At 52.6% G+C, this 21,877-nt stretch overlaps 1 protein-coding gene across 1 annotated transcript in view; it reads right to left on the reverse strand.

The window, feature by feature from the left end:
• Positions 1-9,570: 9,570 nt before the first annotated feature.
• Positions 9,571-21,877, reverse strand: part of MYOM3 (myomesin 3) — a 48,942-nt gene continuing 36,635 nt past the window's right edge. The window contains exons 26-37 of the mRNA XM_045859745.1: positions 20,722-20,866; positions 20,519-20,578; positions 20,099-20,166; positions 18,997-19,107; positions 17,326-17,413; positions 16,736-16,774; positions 16,367-16,475; positions 14,738-14,901; positions 14,495-14,531; positions 14,285-14,307; positions 12,407-12,462; positions 9,571-11,481 (exon numbers count right to left, since the gene is read on the reverse strand). Of these exons, the coding sequence (XP_045715701.1) occupies positions 11,218-11,481; positions 12,407-12,462; positions 14,285-14,307; positions 14,495-14,531; positions 14,738-14,901; positions 16,367-16,475; positions 16,736-16,774; positions 17,326-17,413; positions 18,997-19,107; positions 20,099-20,166; positions 20,519-20,578; positions 20,722-20,866 (1,164 nt within the window). The 3' untranslated portion in view covers positions 9,571-11,217. The remainder of the gene's footprint in view (positions 11,482-12,406; positions 12,463-14,284; positions 14,308-14,494; positions 14,532-14,737; positions 14,902-16,366; positions 16,476-16,735; positions 16,775-17,325; positions 17,414-18,996; positions 19,108-20,098; positions 20,167-20,518; positions 20,579-20,721; positions 20,867-21,877) is intronic.

Genomic DNA, 21,877 nt, shown 5'->3' on the forward strand with positions numbered 1-21,877 from the left:
GGAATAATTTAGGCCATTTAATATTTTTAGTGGCACAATATTTTAGCTAACCTCACCTTTCAGGAAAAAAAAATGAAATTGCTTCTGAACTCTGGGGATCACAGAGACAATAGAAACTATGTTGAATCAGGAAGAATTTTGAGATGTTTAACAACAACTTTCCAAGTGAAATGAGCACCACTGTTGCTTGAAATGGACAGGGTTGGTCTCCAGTGGAGATTAATATCCTGAAGGAGTTTCTTAGCAACAGTGGCAGAAACGGTATTTGTACATAACAGGGCTTTAATTCTTCCAGGAAAAGAGACCTCACCTTATTTAATTATGAAAGAGCACAGGCAGGAATCAGCCTTAGGAAACGGAATGAACGTCATTCAGAGGTGCAGGAAGGAACCAAGAGGCGAGGGCCTCATCACTCGCCGTCTTCAGGGCCTCACCCTCATCGTGGGTTTGGCCGACAGGGTGAAAAAAAAGTCCACTCCAGGCTGAGATAAAAACGGCCCACTCATCCAGATGAATTTCCCTTTCCCCAGGCTCAGAATCCTGGGCGGAGACAATGTTGTGTAGGTGTCTTCTCTGCTTCTTCCACCTTCGCGCCCCTCACCCCTACCCCCGCTGCTGTTTTGGGTCCCCCCAGGGCTGGGGGAGGGGGAAGAAAAGGTCTTCCTCGGTGGCTTCAGTAGTCATCTGGCACTGGTGCCTGGGGGTGTGGTAGAAGCCCAAGGGTGACTTGTGGGCTGGTTTTTGTGGATTTTTTTGAGGTCCTCTCCCTGGGGACCACCGACTGCAGTTCCACCGAGCGGGGGACAGACGCCTCCTCCGGCTGGCCACCAGGCCTCGGCTGCTGTGTCTGGGGGCCTGAGAGCCAGCCTCTTTGCTGGGATGCCGCCTGGCTTCTGGCAGGAAACTCTCTTGGGCAGATTTCTTTTTGGGTGTCTGTCTCCTGACAGCCCCCTTGGGGTCTGCCCACGGAGAGCACCCACATTTACCATGCGGTAGGTTAAACTTCTCTCCCTGCAGACAGATAGTTTGCCAGTTTTTAAAGTGTGCAATTCACCAGCAGTGTATATTCACAATGTTGTGTAACCATCACCGCTCTCTGTTTCCAGAACAGATAGTTCAAATAGAAGCTGGATACCCATCAAACAGTAACTCCCCACTCCCTCCTCCCAGCCCTCGGCGACCTCTATCCTACTTTTTATCTCCATGAATTTGCCTGTTGTAGGTTCCTCTTATACATGGAATAAATATGATATTTGCCCCTTTGTGTCTGGCTTTCAAGTCTCATCTACGTTATAGCATGTGTCGGAATTTTATTCCTTTTAAAGAATAGATAATATTCCATTGTATGTATATACTACATTTTGCTTATCCATTTTTCTGTTGATAAACACTTGTGAGTTTTTACCTTTTGGCTGGTGTGAATAATGCCACTGTGAAGTGTACGAGTGTCTGCTCGAGGCCGTGTTTTCTCCGGTTTGGGGAATGTGCCTGATGATATTATCGTTTCTTCGTTCACGTGCTCCTTCTCTCCCTTCCACCAGAAGGCAGACCCCGATGCCTAGAACAGTGCCTGACTCACCGTAGGAGCTCGACACATGTTTTTGAAAGGAACGAGTTTCTCAGGTAAACCAAACAGGGAATTATACGAGTAACCTGCCTCATGGAGCTGGTAAGGGGGTTACATGCAACCCCCGTGTCCCACCACAAGGCCCTAGTGCCTGGCTACAGTTCACCTTACAGTAGCTCTGAGTCTAAAGGGATACTTCACCCAGCCCAGGTTCCTGAAGTTCGTGATTGCTTTTTTGGCTTCCTTTTAACTCTCTGTTGCCAGCTAAGATTTTTTGACGTATTTCCATTTGCCCAAAGCCGTGAGGGCACCAAATATCAAAATGATCAAGCCCTGGCTGGTGTAGCTCAGTGGATTGAGTGCCAGCCTGTGAACTGGAGGGGTCACTGGTTCGGTTCCCACTCAGGGCACATGGCTGGGTTTCGGGCCAGGTCCCCAGGTGGGGGCGTGCGTGAGGCCTATGTATTTTTTTCTCTTTGGAAAAAAAAATGTAAGGCAAGTTTATTATAGAGATTTTGAAAACACAGATAAGAGAAGAAAATAAACATGAGTTGTAATCCCACCATCCAGAGAATTCACTAACGTGTGGATGTTTATTCTAGTCTTCTAAAAGATAAAGTTTTCATTTTAATAAAATCACCTTCTGTACACTGTTTGAAATCTGCCTTTTGATTTTTTTAAAAGATTTTATTTATTTACTTTTAGAGAGGGGGGAAAGGAAGGAGAGAGGGAAACAGCAATGTGTGGTTGCCTCTCGCATGCCCCCTACTGGGGACCTGGCCCTCAACCCAGGCACGTGCCCTGACTGGGAATCCAACTGTCGACCCTTTGGTTCACAGGCTGGCACTCAATCCACCGAGCCACACCAGCCAGATGAAATCTGCCTTTTGCTTTTTAAAATCTATTCTGAACATTCTGAACAACTTTCCACGCACCTCAATATTTTTTTTGCAACAGCATTTTTGAGAATGGCACACCGAACATGATGCTGGGTTGTGATTGTATCTTATGCAGATTACCCTTAGAGCTTCCATACAGATCACAAATGCTTTTCTCAGTTGGCTTTGACTTCCTAACTTTTAGGGTGAGCCTGTCCTTTTATCAGTTGGCCACGGTCCAAGACAGCCAGCCATCTCTCCGGGTAGCCATCTGGTACGTGGCGTTTCTCATGTGGGCAGGGCCCGTGTCTGTTCTGCTCATCACTGTATTGCCGGAGCCTAGAGCGAAACAGCAGCTCAGGAAGTGTGTGCTGGCTGATCGACTAACTTGTGACCCGAGGGGAAGGCCCGGGCGCCACCCCTGGTTGCTGGTTCCCGTTCTGGCTTGTGGCTCATGTTTTCAACCTCGTGATTCATGCCCTTCGACCCAGTAATTTCTCTTCTACAATCTATCCTAGAGAATTTTCCAGAGATGCCGGCAAATACTTTTTTTTTATCTATGTACAAGGATGTCTATCCCAGTTTTATTTATAGTAGTGAAAAGTTGGAAACTATTTCTAACAATATGGAAATGATACATGACTACATAATAGAGAAACACTAAAATGGGGTTTTGGAATGCTTTTTGGTGATGCGAGAAAATCCTCATGATTTAATGACACATGAAAGACGCAGAGTGTAAAATTATGTGTGAGATCTCTCAACTCTGTTAAGCCTAGCATGGAGAACACCAAAATAATCTTAACAAGTAGGTGCATGATTTGGGAGTGCTTTTAGCTCTGAGGGACCAAAAACCTGATTTATGGTGCCATAGCCCTGAGGGGCTCATTTTTCTCTCACAAGCAGTCTGGAGGTTCGAGGGCCTGGTGGCTGACCCCGGGGGGGGTCAAGGGGGTATCCCTGCCACTCTCTTTTCCTTATGGTCCCACATGGCTGCCCCAGCTCCAGGCACCATGTCCACGTTTGAGGCAGGAAGGAAGAAGGGGGGTGACACTGTGCCTGCAGCGTCTGCTCCTTGTATCAGGATCCCCCAGACCCTACCAAGGTGCCCCAGCACATTTCTGCTTAGGTGTCTTCGACCAAAGCCATGTCCTGTGGCCGTCCCCAGCTACAAGGGCCCTGGGGATGTGACTTTGTAGCTTCAAAGTCTGCAGAGTGGAGGTGGTGTAACCAGAAAAGACACCGGCGTTTGGGCTGCCTGTCACTACCAAATCCAATAAGCAATGACAGCGATTGAATCTTTTATGGGTGCTTTATTCAGATGGCCGGCGATCTGAGAAGATGGCGGGTTCATACCCTAACAAACCATCTTGCCTTCTCTTTCCTGGCCAGATCTTTTATAAGGGGGGTGGGGGAGGACAAGCAAGGTACGGTAAGGGCTTTGAAATTCAGCAGCTGCAACATTCCTGTCCTGAGCAGTTAGCTGTCTCCAAGAGGGATGGGTAGTCACCTGCTTCTTCCTGGTACGGATGTCTCCAGGCGGTAATCTCTAGCCAATGCCCCAGGAGGTCAGCTGCTTTTCCCAGGCGCCAGGATGGGCCTTATCTGTAGTTTCTGAAAGGAAAGCTTAACATACAGATTACCTGCTAGATTTATGGCTATTTACCTTAAGCTAAAATTTTCCAAGTCTTGAGTCCCCTATTAGTGGCAATGGGGAAAGGGTGGGAATACCTGTTAGGTTAGTTAATAAACAAACTATGTCTTCCCCCTGTGCTTATTTCCGGCTGGTGGATGTTTTTGCTTTTCTTCTTTATTCATTTCTGTCTTGTCTAATCTTCCTACCAGAAGCATTTGTAATTTCTGAAACTGAGAAAAACACAACCGATAACTGCTTTAAAATTCCCCTGTGAGGCTGTGGGCTCCTGTGTGTGGAAGAGTCTATAGTGTCATCACTCAAAAAATGTGCGGAAGACACTGTTCGATGCTATCGCAGCTGGATCGACCAGCCTGTCTCCCCCCCTCCCCAGACTGCGGCCCCCAGGGCCCCGCTCCCAGGCCCGGAGCGGCTGCCAGGGGAAACCTACTGTTCGTTTCCCTTCTATCAGGCACTGTACTCGTTGCTTGGTAAGTATCCCCGCATCCAACACTAAAATGGGGTTTTGGAATGCTTTTTGGTGATGTGAGAAAATCCTCATGGTTTAATGACACATGAAAAACGCAGAGTGTAAAATTATGTGTGAGATCTCTCAACTCTGTTAAGCCTAGCATGGAGAACACCAAAATAATCTTAACAAGTGGGTGCGTGATTTGGGAGTGCTTTTAGCTCTGAGGGACCAAAAACCTGATTTATGGTGCCATAGCCCTCAGGGGCTCATTTTTCTCTCACAAGCAGTCTGCAGGTCTGGTACATGGTGTTTCTCATGTGGGCAGGGCCCGTGTCAATTGGTGAATCAATTGGTGATTCTTACAGCAGTCCTTCTTTTTCAGACGAGGTGCAAGAGGCTTAAATAACAAGTCACACATCACGTAAAGTGAAGCTGGACCTCAGATGATAGCATCAAGCTTTAATTTTGTGTGTTCCTGTCATATCATAAGTTCAGTAAAGATTGTGTTGAGTGAATGCAGAGTTGATGAATCATTCGGATGTGTAAAAACTAGAGCCATTCTTTCTCATAGGGCATCTACATTACCATTAATTTTAATTAGTGAGGTTAAAAAAATGAAGGGCTGTATAAATTGCCTGCAAGAGAGGAACTCTGTGCTCACTTGCCTGTGTCCGATGCCCTTGACTAATTGCTGGGTATGTAATTAATAGGACTCCAGATGAAAAGGCAGCTGAGGACTGATTTCCCATGGCATCTTTCCAATTTCTTAGTATAAAGAAATGCAAACACAAAAGTAGAGAGAAGGGTAGTGTGAGCCCCATGTATTTATCACCCCGCTTCAAGAGAATTATCAATATCTTGCTAACCTTTCCCCCCCAAACTGGAGTATTTTAAAGCAAACACAAAGACTCATTTCACTCTGAACATTTCTATGGTTGGAATGAAGAGACTTTTGTGTGGCCGGTGTTTCTCCTTCTTTAGATCTGCTAGCTCAGAAAGCGATGGTTTAGAAAAGCCGGGCGCAGAGACTTCTGGGAGGCCTCGGAGAGGAGAGGCACGTTCCTTGCAGGCTGTGCAATTGGTGTTGCTCTCAACGTGGGGCACTTCTTGGCTGAAACTTCTCCAGCCCCAGGATTTATACTTTTCTCAAATGCCGAAAATAAGAAATCTGGCTTCCTGTAACTGGAGACATCTGGGGAATGTTGCTTCTGAATGTCACCCAAGTCGCTTGAAGTGATTTGGAAATTTTAAGGCATCGAAAGCATCTGACTAGAGCAGCAGCGGCTGAGGCCGAGTGGGTGGATGTGAATTGTTAGACAGGCCGGTCATTTTCCACTGGGGCTCCTGCTTCCTCTATTTTTCCTGTTTATCACTCTCAATGCTTCTAGGCCAAGGATGGCAGGTATTCGAAAGGGACTGATGTGTGTGAAAGGTGGCAGAACGGGTGTGGGGGCGGAGTGGTGGCTGGTGGTGTGATGAAGGGGACATCCACTGGCTGCCCGGCCTCCTTCAGCCTGCACACCCCTCCTGGCTGCCTGCAGCCCAGCCTGCCGAGAGGTCCACGAGGGTTCCTGGAGAACGCTGCGGTGCTGTGTTTGCTGCTGGGCTCCAGCAGGTAAGGGAGACCAAGTTCCTGACTTTCTGAGCCCCATACAGGACACCGGGACCAGGCTAGACCAACTGAGACATTTCCCAGGATGCACCAATAAAAGCGTAATACAAGGAGCAGTTGGGAGTTAGAGTGAGGGGGGAAAAGAGGGGCCCAGCAAGCAGGATGCTGGGAGCCGCACGGGCAGGAGTGGGGGCCACTGGGCACAGACCGGGAAGAGGAGAATGAGGTGAAGCTGGGGACTCACTGGATGATGACGTGCCACCACCACCCACTACCCTGGGCTCGGGAGATACAGAATAGATGAAATGGAAAAGACCCATTTTGGGGGGAGGGAGGTGGTTGATTTATAACTCTGAACTTGTTTTGGTTCATAACATTTCTGGCAACAAATGCGTGGGTTTTTCCACACCAACAACCAGTTCTCCAAACCCCCGGTTCCCGGATGTCAGAACTGTTAGCCTGACATGTTGCTTCAGCTCTGACACTACCCACCCAAGGTCAGTGGCACATCCCACAGGTGTAAGGGCTCAGTCCCACAAGACCACCCTCACTTCAGACGCCAGTCGGAAGTCTCAGTGCCACCTGCACCTGTGACTAACCAGCTGTACACCGAGGGGTCCCACGACTTCCTCCTCAGACTCGATAATTTGCTGGAACAGCTCACAAAACTCAAGGAAACATTTTGCTTCCATTTACTGGTTCATTATAAAGAATGCAAATGAGCAACCAGGGGAAGAGGTGCAAGGAGTATGGAGTAGAGTTCCCGCGCCCTTCCTGGCTGTACCGCCCTCCGAGAACCTGGATGTGCCCACAAACCCGGAAGCCCTGCCAATCCCATCATTCAGGGATTTTTATGGAGGTTTCGTTACTTTGGTATGATTGATCAAATCATTGATCGTTGGTGATTCAGTCAGTCTCTAGCCCTTCTCCCTTCCCTGGAAGTTGGGGGGTAGGGCTGTAAGTTCCAAGCCTGTGATCATGCCTTGGTCTCTCTGGAGACCAGCTGCCGTCCTCTAAGAGCTCCCCGGTCAGAAGTCATTAGCATACAAAAGACACATCACCTAGAGCTTCCAGGGGTTAGGAGCTGTGAGTCAGGAACCAGGGACAAAGACTAAACATTTATTTTTTATTATATCACAATATCCTTCAGCAAGGTGCATCCTACTTTCTCCTACCTGAGTGGGTTGAGGTTTCAGTGGGATTAAATGGAAAGAACCAAGAGAACAATGAAAGTTCCCAGGGACCTCCATGCCCTCTGTCTCACTCTTGGGACCTGCCCTGTCCACGTCTTCCTGGGTGGGACCCTAAAGGAGAATCCAGCTGAGCCTGGGACCTGGGAGATGGAAGCAGCGAAGAGAGGGCAGAGCAGACAAGGGTGATGGCGACGGTGGGTCTTCAGGAAGCTTGCTCAAGCGTGCTGCTCTGGGGACTCTGTCCAGGGAGACTGGACAAACAGAAACTGTCCATTGCAGCGCAACAGCTCAGCTCCCAGATTGGTTTCTCATCAAATAGCAGAGTTCACAGCAACTTCAGCCCCAGGATGCACTGCTTCTGAGTGCCTTCTTAGCATGCAAAGCTCATTTCCTGCCAACAGGGGGTGCTCACACTGTGTTCCAGGAGGGCCAACAGTGGGATAAATGGGTCAATGCTACTGGGAGAACTCGTGACAAATTGCCGTGTACCATAGTCACTCACCCAGTCCACCTCCTCTGCTGGAGAAAATTCTACCCTTCTGGGCAGATGGAGCCAAGAAGCCACTTCCACTTACACATCTGCTCACTGATTTGCTCATTCCTTCCTTTGGCAGTTCTCACATGTTTATTGAGAATGTATGATTGCTTCACCTCCGGGCTCTGGGCTCCACGTACCCCTCTGCGTTGCTCAGGGCCAGCATCGCAGAGCAGAATGTCCTGAGCAGAATGAAACCAGGACCCAGGGACTCTTGTTCTTGTCTTGACCCTGCCATTTACCACTCAGGTTCTCAGCTGCCGTGTCTGTGAAAATGGGGCTGGTGATGCTGTTCCATTAATCTGGTGACTACTGAGATATTGAAACCAGAAAAGCTGGTGTTCGTGCTGCCTGTCACTACCAGAACCAGTGAGTAGAGACAAGGACTGAATCTTTGTAGGCGCTTTATTCAGAGGCTGTGATCTGAGAAGACAGTGGGTTATGTACCCTCCCAAAAAACCGTCTTAACATCTCAAGCTGACTTTTTTATGAGAAGAAGGGGAAGGTAAGGGATTTGGAAAAAAGGTCAATCGGATAAGAGTTGAGGACCTGGAGTGATTTTCCTAGTACTTTTTTATCTGTTGATCAAGAACTCACATACCCTCTCCAGCACCGGCAGGCCCCCTGGGGCACAAAGGTTGAATTGCTTGTGACTTCCTGGAGTCAGTAGTCTGCATTCTGGTTCCTGGAACAACAGCTTCCCACACGCCTGAATCACTTAAGCCTATCAACTAAGGCTGAAATCTTTAACTCAGTGAGTTCCCCTATCAGTATGAGAATGCTCAGAGATTTACTGTCATTATCACAATCTCTGCTCCCTCCCTGTGTTGGGGCGATGACTGCGTGAAGGAGAAGGGAGGGTGCTTTGTGAGAAGATGAAATACATATGTAATAAGCACACCCAGACTGCTATTGGGAGTTACGTGCATGGATACTGTGCTTTCTGATTTCTTTGAGATTGGTGACATTTTCCTTCAGCACATGTAAGAAGCCAAGTCTCTCCGCTGAGATTCCAAGTACAAGAGTGGGAGGGAGAAGGAGAATGAGCCTTTTTCTCTATCATGTCAAGAGAAAGGAAAAGCAAAGGAGGACTGAGTGGGAAGCACTAAGGATCTTAGTGTCAGCTTGATGGGGGACTTGAATGTTGGAAAAATTTTAGTTTCAGGTAATAGCTAATAAGCTTAGTAATCAATGTATGTGAAAAGCTATTATTTCAGGAATGGAAGGGATGCCCCACCCTGACACCAGGAGACCAGAAGCAGTTCCACCTTTGTGCCTCCTGAGGACGGCAAGCAATCAAGGCAGCATCTGAGTCACTGTGCTCCAGGGGGAGACACCCACCGCACAGGGCGCAGGTGATAGAACGCTGCAGCTTTTTATCTGATTAACTTCTCCCCTGAATTCCAATCCCCTTACCTACACTTTTCTTCTTCTTGTAATAAGGGTTGGTTTAAAATGGAATTGAAGACCGCCTGTGAGGGTACATAACCTGCCATCTTCTCAGATCACCAGTCATCTGAACAAAGCGCCCAAAAGATTCAGTCCCTGTCTCTGCTTGTTGGGTCTGGCAGGTGACAGGCAGCATGAACACCCCCTTTTCCGGTTTCAAGCTGACAGGGCCGTCAGAAATGAACTTCCAGGCTTCTTTTTTTTTTTTTAAACTTAATTTTATTTATTGATTTAGAGAGAGAGAAGAAGGGAGAGAGATTGATTTGTTGTTATGCATTCATTGGCAGATTCTTGTACGAGCCCTGACAGAGGATCGAACCTGCAACCCTGGCGCATTGGACACGCTAACCTCGCCATGGCTCAGGCTTCTTTATTTACAGGTGGGAAACTGAGGGCCAGAGAAAGGAACAGAATTACCCAAGGTGTGTTTGCCTCTAAGACCTGTGCAACTCCCCATACCCGTTCCCAGCCGGCGCACGTTCAGGTGCCCCCCACCCCACCCCCTGCACCCTTGAACCCCTGGCCTGACCGCACTGTGAACCCAGAACAAGAGCTGGGGGATACAAGTTACCACCATGCCTGGTGCGTGTGCAGGTGGTGGAGGGAGGAGTGGTTCATTCTGTCCTTCAGTTCAGCAGTCATTTCAGAAACCAGAGGTGAGTTATCTTCCAGTGTTGGAACTATAGGTGGCTTTTATTTTCTCCTTTATGCTTCCATGATTTTCCAACATTTCACAACAAACATTCTGCAACTTTACAAACCTCACCCTATCCAAATCTTGTTTTCAATAAGAAGGAAATTGGAGGGTGTTGAAATGCCCAGCTCTGAGGTCCGTCGAGCAAGGCCGCCTGGTGTCTGCCGCAGCAGGCAGCAGCCCCGAGCTGGGAGCAGTCCCGAAGGTCATCCAGCTCACCGGCGTGGCACCCAGCACCGCCAGGGCAGCGTCACCCCACCCCTTGCTTTGCTCTCACCGTGCCCCACTCTTGAAATGCCCCCGTCCCGTCACCCCCGCCAACTTGGACTCATTCTTCAGGGTCCAACCCCATCCTGCTAGTTCCGTGAGGGGTTTTAAAGTCCTCGTCCCTTTGGGACACACATCTGCCTCTCCCCCGTGACCACCAGCGGCACTTCCTTTGCACGGTGTTATAGCCCTCAGCTTCTGCCTTGTCCGGGAGCCTCCCAGTGGGCGGAAGGCTCCTCGAGAGCGGGGCCTGGATGTTATTTATCTTTGTGCTACCAATGCCACCCTCAGCCTGGCACACGCTGAGTGTTTGTGGAACTTTCGGGAATGGAAAATAGGGTACCCTAGAAGAGGGCTGTTGGGCTCTCGGGCTCTCCGGCAGGGCTGACAGCCCAGGCATTATTTGCACGTGGGGCTGGGGAAGTCCGTGGGGTGGGGTGCTGCGAAACGCCGCAGTGAAGTATCGGTGTTCCGCAGCACCCCTGCCTCTACTGATAGACACGTCTGCCAGGAGACGGCCCCAGCTGTGCCCATCAAAAATTTGGACATCGCCTTTTGTCCTCCAGCTTGAGAACCACTGGTATATGGTTTATAAAGGGTGTTCATAAACGATCCCCAGGAGTGGGAACTCCCGTCTGGTAGATGAGAAAGGCAAGGCTCACGGAGAGTGCGGACCTGAAACTGGGTCTCGCGTGTAGCTGTCTCGTTCCAAGTCCAGGGCTGATCCCGCCATCCCGGAGCGGGACCCCAGCAGGGTCTCTGCTGTTCCACTGTGGTGTGTCCACTCCGTCCCACCCCGTGTTCCGGTTTCCACCTTGTCCCTTTCCCCTCTGCCCCGCCCCCGCGGCCCGTGCCAGGCTGTGACTCACTGGTTGACCTTACTGGTCCATGCAGATGAGGCCTCGGGCGGTAACTCGTCACATATCCTTCAGCACCTTGAGCTCCTCCCCGTGCTTGAACACGCTGATGGTGACCTGGCCCGTCTCCGAGCCATACTTGTTCTTGACGAAGACGCCATAGCGCCCGCTGTCCTCACTGCTGACCTTCTCGATGGTGATGGTGACCTCTGACCCCCTCACTTCCATGTGGTAGCGGTCAAGGAAGGCGACAGGCTGGTCATTCTTCAGCCAAGAAATTTCAGGGGCGGGGTCTCCTGAGATGACGCAGGTCAGGCACAGGGTCTGGGAGGACGGGAGGGGAATGCTTAGTCGTCTCATTATAACCCTGGCATTCGCCCCCACTGCCCCAGAGAGCTCCCAGCGCCAGCTGTCCTTGTGACAAATCCTTTCTGCGTGTTTTATTGCATCACATAAAGAGATAACATTAAGGGGAGAGATTTTTTACTTTAACCCCACGTCCCCCACCCTCAACTTTTCTACAAGAATACTCACCAGTGAGGACCTCAGACCATTATTATTCTGACAATTAATCTGCCCCAGGATGGCCTGCACTTTGCTTTACTGCTTTTTGCTGCATATATGTCATTATGGTTTTACCACGCAAATAAGGCTATGCTGCTTTCATACAAAGATTTATAAACTGAGTGTGAAAGTTCTTGAAGAAGCTGTAACTCAGAGCCTTATAGTATCACGGTCACATACTCAAGGTCTGGAGCTGGGTTGCCTCAGCTCTGCCCTTTCCAGCTGTGTGGCCTGAGGTAAGTCCTTTAATCTCTCTGGGCCTCAGTTTCCTCAGCTATAGAGTGTGCCTAGTAATCACACGCCATTTCATGGGGTTGCCTGGACGGTTAGACAGGCTAAAATACGCACCACGTGGGCCTTAGAGTGCCTGGCACAAAGTAAGCACCATAATAACGGTAGCCACCATTCTCTAGAATGTCAGACTTGCATCCTGTCAGCCCTGGAAGGACTTTTAGGGACCATCTGCTGTAACTCCTAATGGGAACAGGTCGGGAGATCTGGCCGAGCGAGGGGGAGCCCTCCCCTGACACTGGGCTGAGGGGCTTTCCTTTACACCGCAGGTGACCCAGGAGGTCACTCAGATGGGCTCTGGAGTCCACAGTGCCATGCTGTTTCATGACTTTCGATGGCTGCGTGAGGGAACACGTCGTGGGACTGCGGGCCGTGGGCTGGGGACAGTCAGTACCTTATCCTCCATGATCGTGGCCACATCCGGCAGGCCCCTCACCACCTTGGCGCGGTCTGGAAGGGAAAAGTGAGACCCCCGTGGTGAACGTCCCCTGCAGACTGCTTCCCGGAAGCAGGTTTCCACCGAGTGGAGGCTTGCTTTTAAGCGATGCCCTTTTTGTCTATTTTCAGCATTTGGGGGTGGAAACCTTCACGTTGGTGTTACATGTTTCCTTGCCTTCATAAACAGAAGATAGATAGGGGACACAATGTGTTTCTGTCACTGACTGGAAGTCATCATCGTGACGGGCGGTGCCTGCAGGTGACAAGGAGGTGCCCCTCCCTCAAGAATTGGGAAAGAAGGTAAGTCAAATTGCTCGGAGCCTTGAACTGCCAAAATGCACACAGTAGGGGTTGATGAACCGGAGACCCTAGACAGGGGGACAGGGAAAGTGGGATGGAAGCTTTTGGGATGTGAGTCTGGTCAAGGGGGGGACCTGGTGGCCATTGCGGGTGGGCGAGAAGACTGGTTGTACGTCGCTGAGCAGAAGTCAATATGTTCCTTAGGCTGCATGTGAGGCTGTGGGGGCGGCAGGGGTGGGCAGCATGGACCCTAAGGCACGGATCAGGCAGGCAGAGAGCCTGGTGGGCTGGCATGAGTCTGCTGGACGTGAGGGGAGCAGGACACTGAACTGAGGGGAGAGAAGGCCCCAGAGATGGGTGCTGTGGAGTGTCCACTGGGTGCTTCACAGCTGGGTGAGTGGTCCCCTTCCCTGGACTCTCAATTCCCAAAGCCCAGCAACCGTACACGGTGAATTCAGTTTCTGTGTTTAGAGTCCTGGACAGGTGTGCTGTCCAGGGACACGCATTCCGGGTGGGAGGAGATATTCTCGCTGGGTAAGTGACGAGAGTGGCGGTGTGACGGGCTCGGGGTCCTCCACGATCATGTCAGCACTCCTCTTGGCGAGGCGCAGGATGAGGGGGTCTCCGGGCTGTACTCTCCCCAACCAGGCAGGCCACCCCCTGCAAGAAGTCCCCACTGCACGGCCACTTAGACCCCCACCAGGGCCCCTTCCAGGTTATATTTATGAACGTCGAGGCCTGCACTTCCTGCCAAGCGGGGACACTCGGGGACAATGTCTCCATGTGGGGAGAATTCCATGCCCCACCCCCGCCCCCCCCCGCCGCAAATGACCCCAAGCTAGCAGAGTTTTCGTTGTTGTTGCTTCTGTTTCTCAAAGCCATTGAGTTTCCTTCCTTGGCGTCACGTTGTCAGGGGCTGCTTTGCTCTGCTACCAGGAGTGATTTCCTCAATGAAATTCCTGTTTCTGATCTGCTGGGTCAGCGGGACCAGACAGTCAGCCTCTTAGAACTGGGGGGTTTAGAACTGGCTAGGGCAGACCCGATGAAGTTCAAGTGCATGGACTTGGTGGTGGCGCCACAGGCAGCTAAGAAACTGTGTCATGTTCATGTGGGTTTGGGGCTGGGCCCTTGGTTAGATGAGGCCCCAATGTCCCAACAGCCAGAACCAGCTTCAGCTTGAGAGTCGCCCTCTCCCTACACCTCCCTCGGAGAGGCCAGCCCAGCCTCGTTCTTGTCTGTCCCCTGCCCGTTGGGTTCTACCTGACGTTGCACCTGACGCTGCCCATGAGCCTGCTCAGCATGTGCACAGTTCCCACCACAAGCTGGGCACTTCCACACCCACAGTCTCGGGTACCTGCAGACTCCGTGTCCGTCTGTCTTCACGCTGCTACCGCCTAGGTCTCCCTGGCAGCTCCGTGACGGCTCAGAGCCGCACAGACCCCAGTGGGACTTCTGCAGCCTGCGAGGGGGCATCAGCTCCCTGGAAGCCACCCCAGCCCCAGCAATAAAAACAACAGAAAGACTGTGGACTTACTCTTCTCGATGATGGCCAAGGCTCTGCAAAAGACAAGTGGAAAAAGGCTCAAGGTTCCATTTGCTGAAGGACAGTCCCGCCCAGGTAGGGGTGAGGGGATGGCGAGGGAGAGGAAGAGCTGGGCGGGGGTCCCAGAAAGGGTGCCTGTGCACAGTTCACACCACACCAAGGGGCCTGTGATTTACACTGAGAAACATGGGGGCAACTTACTTCAGTCTCTGGTGCTCTGCCATGGCGTCCTCAAAGGCTGTGAGGAGGAAATGGGTGGGGGGAAATGGGAGTGTCAGGGCATCTGCCGCTGTGACCCCCAGGGCTCAGGGCCGACGGGTCCTGCACACTCCCTTCCCTCCCAGCCCAGTATTCTTTTGGGGCGATGCCAGGTTGGGTGGGGGGATGGAAATCCCCCCAAAGCCCGTGGAGTCTTCACTGAGGACAGACAGGTGGACAGCTCACCTTGCCCCGAGAGGTCGGTCGAGAGCTGCCGGGTTTCCTTCCCGGCAGCTAACTCCAGGGTGTATTTGCCCTTGTCTGAGTCTTTGGGATCCAGGATGTGGAGCCAGATCTCATCCAGGGTGGTGCCAGCCCTCACCCGATCGCCACTCTCCAGGCGTTTCTCTCTGAACATGAGGGCAGGTGTGTGGTTAACACGGCGCAGGCCATCGGGACTAGCTGCTCGGGACAGGCTGGCTGCCTGCGGGTCTACATGCTCCCCTGCCCCCAGCTCCTCTCCGGGGCTTTTGTCTCCAGGTTTGTCGTGACCGCCCATGAGACATTCCTGAACTCTTCATCCACTCCTCCATTCGTCATTCCTCCATCCATCCATCCATCATCCAGTCATCATCCATCCATCCATCATCCATCCACCATCCATCCATCCACCCACTCATCCATCCATCCATCATCCATCCATCCATCTTCCATCCACCATCCATCCATCCATCTTCCATCCACCATCCATCCATCCATCATCCATCCATCCATCTTCCATCCATCCATCCATCCATCCACCCATCATCCATCCATCCATCATCCATCCATCCATCCATTCAGTCATCATCCATCCATCATCCATCCATCATCTATCCATCCATCCATCCATCCATCATCCATCCATCCATCCATCCATCCATCCAGTCATCATCCATCCACCATCCACCCATCCAGTCATCAACTCCTGCAGAACATCAACTATGTGCCGCTGCTGCCTCTATACTTGGGACACGTCCTGTAGGCAGGGAGTGGGAGGAAGTGGTGCTCCAGGGTCAGTGACCCCCAGTCACTTCCTCACTTTTTCATTCTCCTCATCTAAACCCTTCAGGGTTTCTTCCACAGTCATCTCCTCTAGCTCTTAGAAAAGATATAAACATAAACATCTTTTTTTTTCAAGTTCATTACTGGAGCAACACGTCCCCAGGGCTGTGTTGCAGAAGTGATACCTCTGGGCCTAGTGAGAGGGCCCAGAAACTCTAGCAAAGGAGCTCCATTGTCCTGGAATTCAACTTGGCCTTGGCCCTCACTCACTCAACACACTTGTCCAGGTCCGTCTAGCCTTCTGCACAGAATGAGTGCAGCAGTGTCTGCTCCACAAGGCTGAGGCGTGCAAATGACAAGGAGCCCTGGGAAATTTCTGCTCTCCAATGATCTGGGGTTGTTAAGTTCACCGCCACGTCCTCATGGGTACCTTACCTTTCCTGCCTTCAAGTCTTGGCCCTCAGTTAGTTGTCAGCCCCACAGGCCCCTCTGCCCGAGCCTGAGATTGATGAGGCTGCAGAGACCCTCACAGGAACTGGACCCACCTGACAGTCAGGTTCTCTGTCGTCCCTGCACCCTCCCCTCCCCCAGTTCCAGATGCTGCTCTAAGACTGTGATTCCCTCTGTGGTTATGGATATTCTTGGCAAATGGCCCTATCACCAGGCTGCCCACCTTCTCTGGGGGATCTCCCTTCAGCTCCCCATTCCTCCCTCCCTCTGTGGGCAACAGCACCAGGGGGAGACCCTGTCTGCTGGCCCCCTTGGTCTGGGCCGGGGCAGGTGCTGGGCCCCCCTATACCTGGCTAGGGCCCTAGGGTAAAGCCGACCTACTTGTGGAACCAGGTGGTTTTCATGTACTCCACGTTGTAGTACTTGACCTTGCTGAAGATCCGGATCCCCTCCTCAGTCCCCTGGACTTTCAGTGGGGTTGCAGAGAGGACTGGGGAGGCAGAGGACAAGCATGAGTCTTCCCCAAGCTCTTTCGGGCAGCACATTTTGGGACCCACAAAGCTGTGGGTGTCCCTGCTCTCAGGGTGCAGTGGGGGGATGCAGTGTTGTGAGGAGGTGGAAGCTTCTCCTCTCCTCCGACCCCCATCTTTGAGTTTGGAGACTAAGCCCACCCCCAGGAGCCAACCCTGGTTGTAGGTCCCCCGGAGGTGATTTGGCATCAGGGTAGAGCAAAAAGAGGGGCCTACTTACCACCAATCCTGCCCAGCTCAGTGAAGACGGCGTCCAGGGCTGCGGGGAGACAGAGAGAACGATCAACTGACGCCGAGCTGCCCTGTGGACGCACCAGGGTGAGGACGTCCTAAGAAGGGCCGTGGAGCTCACGAGCAGCTCTTGGGGCACAGGGAGCTCCGCCGGATGAGTCCCATGGCATGGCTCAGGGACAGACAGGGTCTGGGGCACTCAGTGAGCGATGGGGTGGGCACCGCGGTTGCAGAACACCTGGGCCGACCTGACAAGTTTCTGTCCAGCTGAGCCAACGAGCTGGGTGAGGAGCCCTGGGCCCACTGTGGGGCAGAGGAGTGAACTTGGGCTTTGAGTCCTGATGCCTGGGCTCACTGTGGTGTGTGTCAGTGACCATGGGCACCGGTGTCACACAGACCAGGCCCCTGCCACTGACTAGCTGTGCAGCCTTGGGTCGGTCACTTAACCTCTCTGGACCTCAGTGGCCCCCAGTGACGTGGGAATCCCGATCATTTTACCCCACAGGCCACATCACCGTCTCTTGGTTCCCCGTGACCTCCCTTTGCCCCTCCCAGCCCATCTCCATTGCCAGCTCCTACCTTCATCTGCAAGGTCCAGTATGGTGTCGTCCTCGCCCCGCTCATCAGAAACCACCGCTCTGTACGTTCCCATGGCCTCTTTGGACAGCTAGAAAGAGGGAGGAGTGGCGGCAGGGTCCACCTGGGCTCCAGAAGGAGTCACAGACAGCAAGGCGGCCGTGCTCCAGGCAAGACCCTTCTCCTCCTTGGGCCCGCGTTTACCCATCTGGAGTGGGGGAGCTCCTGCCAGCTCTAGAGACAGACCCCGGTTCCAACTCGGGGCTTGTCTGGCTCTGAGGGAGTGGTGGGGTGCAGAGCTGAGAGCAGCTGCCCCGAGCAGAGCATGGGGTCCCCTGGAAGGAGGGACCCCTCTGTAGTTCTCCAGAAGGGAGTGTGTGCTTTCTCTTGGGACAAGGGGGTCCTCTCTGGCACATGCTTGTTAACCCCCAAGTGAAGCCTGAATCAATACTCAGTGGACCAGTAACTGGGGTGGCCCTTGTAAAGCGAGGTTCTGAGGTCAGAAGCGACCTCATTACACAGCGCCTCCTGCAGGGCCTGGGGGGTGATAAGAGCACCCACCCCCACCCCCTCAAAGGGCCTCCCACCCAGACCATTTCTACAGAGCGCCCCGTGAGGCAGCACCCAAGGCAGAGGCAGCTCCTAACCTGGGGATCGAGGGGCTGAACCCCAACAGTCAGTCCTCTCCTAGGTCCTCTCCCTCCTCCCCCAGGGCAGGCTCCAAAGTCCCCGCCACACCTCGGGGCAGGTGGCTGGAGTGACTTCTGACCCCACTCTCTAGCCTTGTGCCTTTGTCCTTAAACCCTCTGGCCCTCGGTTTACTCATCTAAACGGTGGCGTGACCCTTGCCCCAGCTCCGTGCTATCGCTGCGGTGAGGGTCAGGGGAGGTGACCCTTCAGGAGCCAGAGAGTTCTGCACCAAGGGGCCGGTGGATTCTACGACTCAGCCACTATTAAGCACCTACTGGATGCCAAGCCCTGTGTGAGGAGCTTACACCATGATGACAAAGGCCGACCTGGCATCGTCCTGGCCGGGATTTGGGAGGAGACGCTGACATCACCATTCCCTTCCCAGCCAGCAAACCCGCCTTTGCTCCAGCCCTCCTCGGCACCCAGAGGGGCCGCAGAAGTCGACGGCAGGGCAGAGAACCCTGAGAGCGAGACTCGTGTTTCTGTCTTAACCTGGTCCCACTCCTGGAGGTCACGGGGGACGTGGTGGGGAGAACTGAGTTCCAGGCCTGGCGCCCAGGCCTCCTGCCCTAAACTCCTAGACTGCCAGGGCAGGAAGGAGGCTTTGAGGGAACATCCCTCCCCACCCTCCCCTGTTCCCAACGGAAACCGGAAGCCGAGGTCCGAGGGGACCAGTGCCCAGCTCCAGGCCACACAGGGGCAGGGCCAGGGCTGGAGTCCAAACAAAAGGAAAAATCAGCGTCACTGATCCTGTCTTTATGTAACATGGCACTATTGTTCCCCCAGTGGTTGTTTCTTTGCATTAATTTGGATTTTTATAAATTTCACCTGAAATATTTGTTAATCTCGATTACCGAGTTTTCAGTGGCCCCTGAAGTTTTGTACCCGTGGTGGGCGCCTCACGTGCCCCCGCCTCGTCCCAGCGCCCCCCGGCTCCCTGGCCAGAGCCCCTGGCGCTGCCAGAGGGCGAGGGCGCCGCCTTACCTCCTCGATGCACAGAAGCCCGGCTCCGGTCTCCGGGTCGTACTGGCCGTCGGGTGCCTCTTTCTTCTGGAAGAACCACTGGAAGCGGGTTTCCTTCTTGGTGTTGGTCACCTGGGGAAGTGGAGTAGGAGGCTCCATCAGGCTCCCTCTTCTTAAGGAAACACTCAGCTCATCAGAGTTTTTACGTGTGAGCTCTGGGCTCCTTGCACACAGGCACCTTCACCGTATGCGTCAGCCATCTTCTCCCTCGCACCCGTGTCTGCTGGCTTCTGAAGTTTGGACTTTTGCTAATGGTGTTCCCTCTGCCTCTTGATCCCTCCCTCCTCTATTTTTCCTTGTAAATGCCTACGCATCTTAGATTCAAGTTAAATGTCACCTCCTTCAGGAAGCCTTCCTTGAAGCACCCCAGAGTGCTTCGATCACAGCGGGAGGCACCCTGTTTTCCAAAGGTCCTGATTCTGATCCGTGGGCTCCTAGAAGCCCACTGCCTTGCACAGAGTCTGGTGCACAGTAGGTGCTTTGAGTGTGCTGAATGGGTGTGCTTCTGGGAGAGTACCCACCCCCACCTTCCCCTCCCCTAGTTCCCCGAAGAGGCTGCAGGGTGCTGAGAAGGAGAACCACTTTGGAGTCGGGCAGACACTAGGCTCCACCTCTTGATCTCGAGCTGTTTCCCCATTCGTTTTCTCATCCATAACGTAGGGGCAACAATGCCCAAGTCACAGATGCTCTCGAGGCAGAGAGATATCAAATGCTCTGAAGCACTGAGCAGAGCGTCTGACAAGGCTGCCGATAGACACCGGGGAACCCCTTCAACATACAGACCCCTCTCTTGCTCCCGAAAAAACCCAGGTGCTGCTTGGCGATTGAGTTCAAGGCCAACCCAACTCACGCTCATTTTGCTCCCTGGGCTTTGTGAAGATTGACTTTGCTTTCTGGGTTAAATGCAACCTCCCTGGGGCTACTTTCCGGGTGTGGGATCAGCTGAGCCCAGGGTACTGATTTTGGGGGAGTGGGGAAAATACAGCAACCAGACTTGGGGACAAGCCAAAGGTATCACCCCTGTGGGCCCGGGAGAGGGCTGGAGGCAGGGGCAGGGACTTGCCTTGCATGTCAGTAACACTTGGCAGTCCTCGGTGACCTTCCACTGCAAGAACTCCTCGAAATAGGGACCTGCAAGTGCAGAACAAACATGCTTGCAGGTCAGAGCCCCGGGCTCAGCCAGCTGGGGTGGGGGCAGCTAGTGGCCACTGGGACCCTCAGATTCTGTCCCCACCAGGGCAGGGGCTGGGGTTAAAGCAAGGGAGGAGCCCAGGGTGTAAAATTTAAGGAGGTGTTGAATCTCTCGGTTGGGCAAGTGCTGTTTGGTTCTGGCATGGGGACAGAGCTGGGTTGAACTGCAGTGGCCCTCCCCGGGGGCCCCGGCGGGCCTGAGGGGCCTATTGACCCACTAGTCTGGAGTTCCCCAGCCCTGACCACTGACCTGGTGGCCGAGGCCTTTGAACTTCACCCCAGGGACTCTTACCTTGTTTTCTCTTCCAGTCCCTTCTCTTAGCATCTGCCTTCCTCAGAAGTTTGTCAAAATCTGTGAACACACAGGGAGGGACCGGCATGAGCCAAGAGGAGAGCAGGTCCAGAGGGGGGCAGTGGGTGCACAGAGGACCCCAGAGCTGAGAGCCGAGAGCTGAGGCTGGGCGCGTGGGGCGGGGAGGGCAGGGCGCAGCTGACCATCGTCCACCAGTGCCAGGGTGATCTGGTTTGTGGCTTTTCCGTCTCGGAGCTGAGCGGTGTACGACCCCTTGTCTTCCTCGGACAGCTCCTGGATGATCACCTCCACCAGGCCCTTCTCCCGGTCAAAGTTGATTTTGCGGTTCTGGGGAGAACAGACCCTGAGAATCATTGCTGCTCTTTTCCAGTCCTGGGGAATTGGCACTGTGAGGCACAAATTGGGGTGCAGTTGGACTTGGGGGGTGATACGTGCAGAGTTAGAAGCCTTCAGAGATTGGGAAGGAACCCTGGATAACCCTCTGCTGCTTATAGAGTGGGGGGTCTCCCCACACTCAGACCCCCCAAACACACCAGAGATCCAAAAGACACTCCTAAGGTGTTACTTAAAGTGTTACTTTTTTTTATACTTGTTTTACAAATCTTCATAAAAGTATAAAGGATAATATTTAAAAAGCCTGTGCACTTGCTACCCAGAGTTAACACTCATTTATATTTTGCCACATTTTAATAGTTTTTAAAAAGTTTTCTTTTCCAGATTTAAATTCTTAAAAAAAAAAGATATTACATATGTTTAGAGAGAGGGGAAGGGAAGGAGAAAGGGAGAGAAACATCAATATGTGGTTGCCTCTCATGCGTCCCCTACTGGGAATCTTGTTCACAATCAAGGCATGCATCCTGACTGGGAATCAAACCAGCAACCCTTTGGTTCACAGGCCTGCGCTCAATCTACCGAGCTACACCAGCCAGGGCTCTTTCCCAGATTTAGAACCTTATTCCCTCTGCTCTTATTTGTACGTGTGGTTTGAGGGAGCCATCTAGTTTTATTTCTATTTCTTTCGGGGCCACCAATAGTCCTGGTGCTGTGTACTAAGAGTCTACACTTTGTAACACTTCCTCTGCCATGTGCCAAGGTCATGTAATTGTAAGCAGAACATTCAAACTGATTTTCTCATTTGCTCCTCCTGGTTCTGGGACAGCCAGCCGCATTGTGCAGATGCAGAAACGGAGGCACAGAGCGGTGAAGGGTCCTGCCCAAGGGCACACAGCACAGCCCAGAGGGGGTGATATATGGGTCCTGTGACACCCAGCCCCGAGCTCTTTCTCCTCTGTCAGAACCAGCATCCTTTTTAGGACACAGTTTCTGAGGGCGATAACA

The sequence above is a fragment of the Phyllostomus hastatus genome, unplaced genomic scaffold (assembly GCF_019186645.2).
Source record: "Phyllostomus hastatus isolate PE091 unplaced genomic scaffold, TTU_PhHast_1.1 phas_scaffold_182, whole genome shotgun sequence".
NCBI lineage: Eukaryota > Metazoa > Chordata > Mammalia > Chiroptera > Phyllostomidae > Phyllostomus > Phyllostomus hastatus.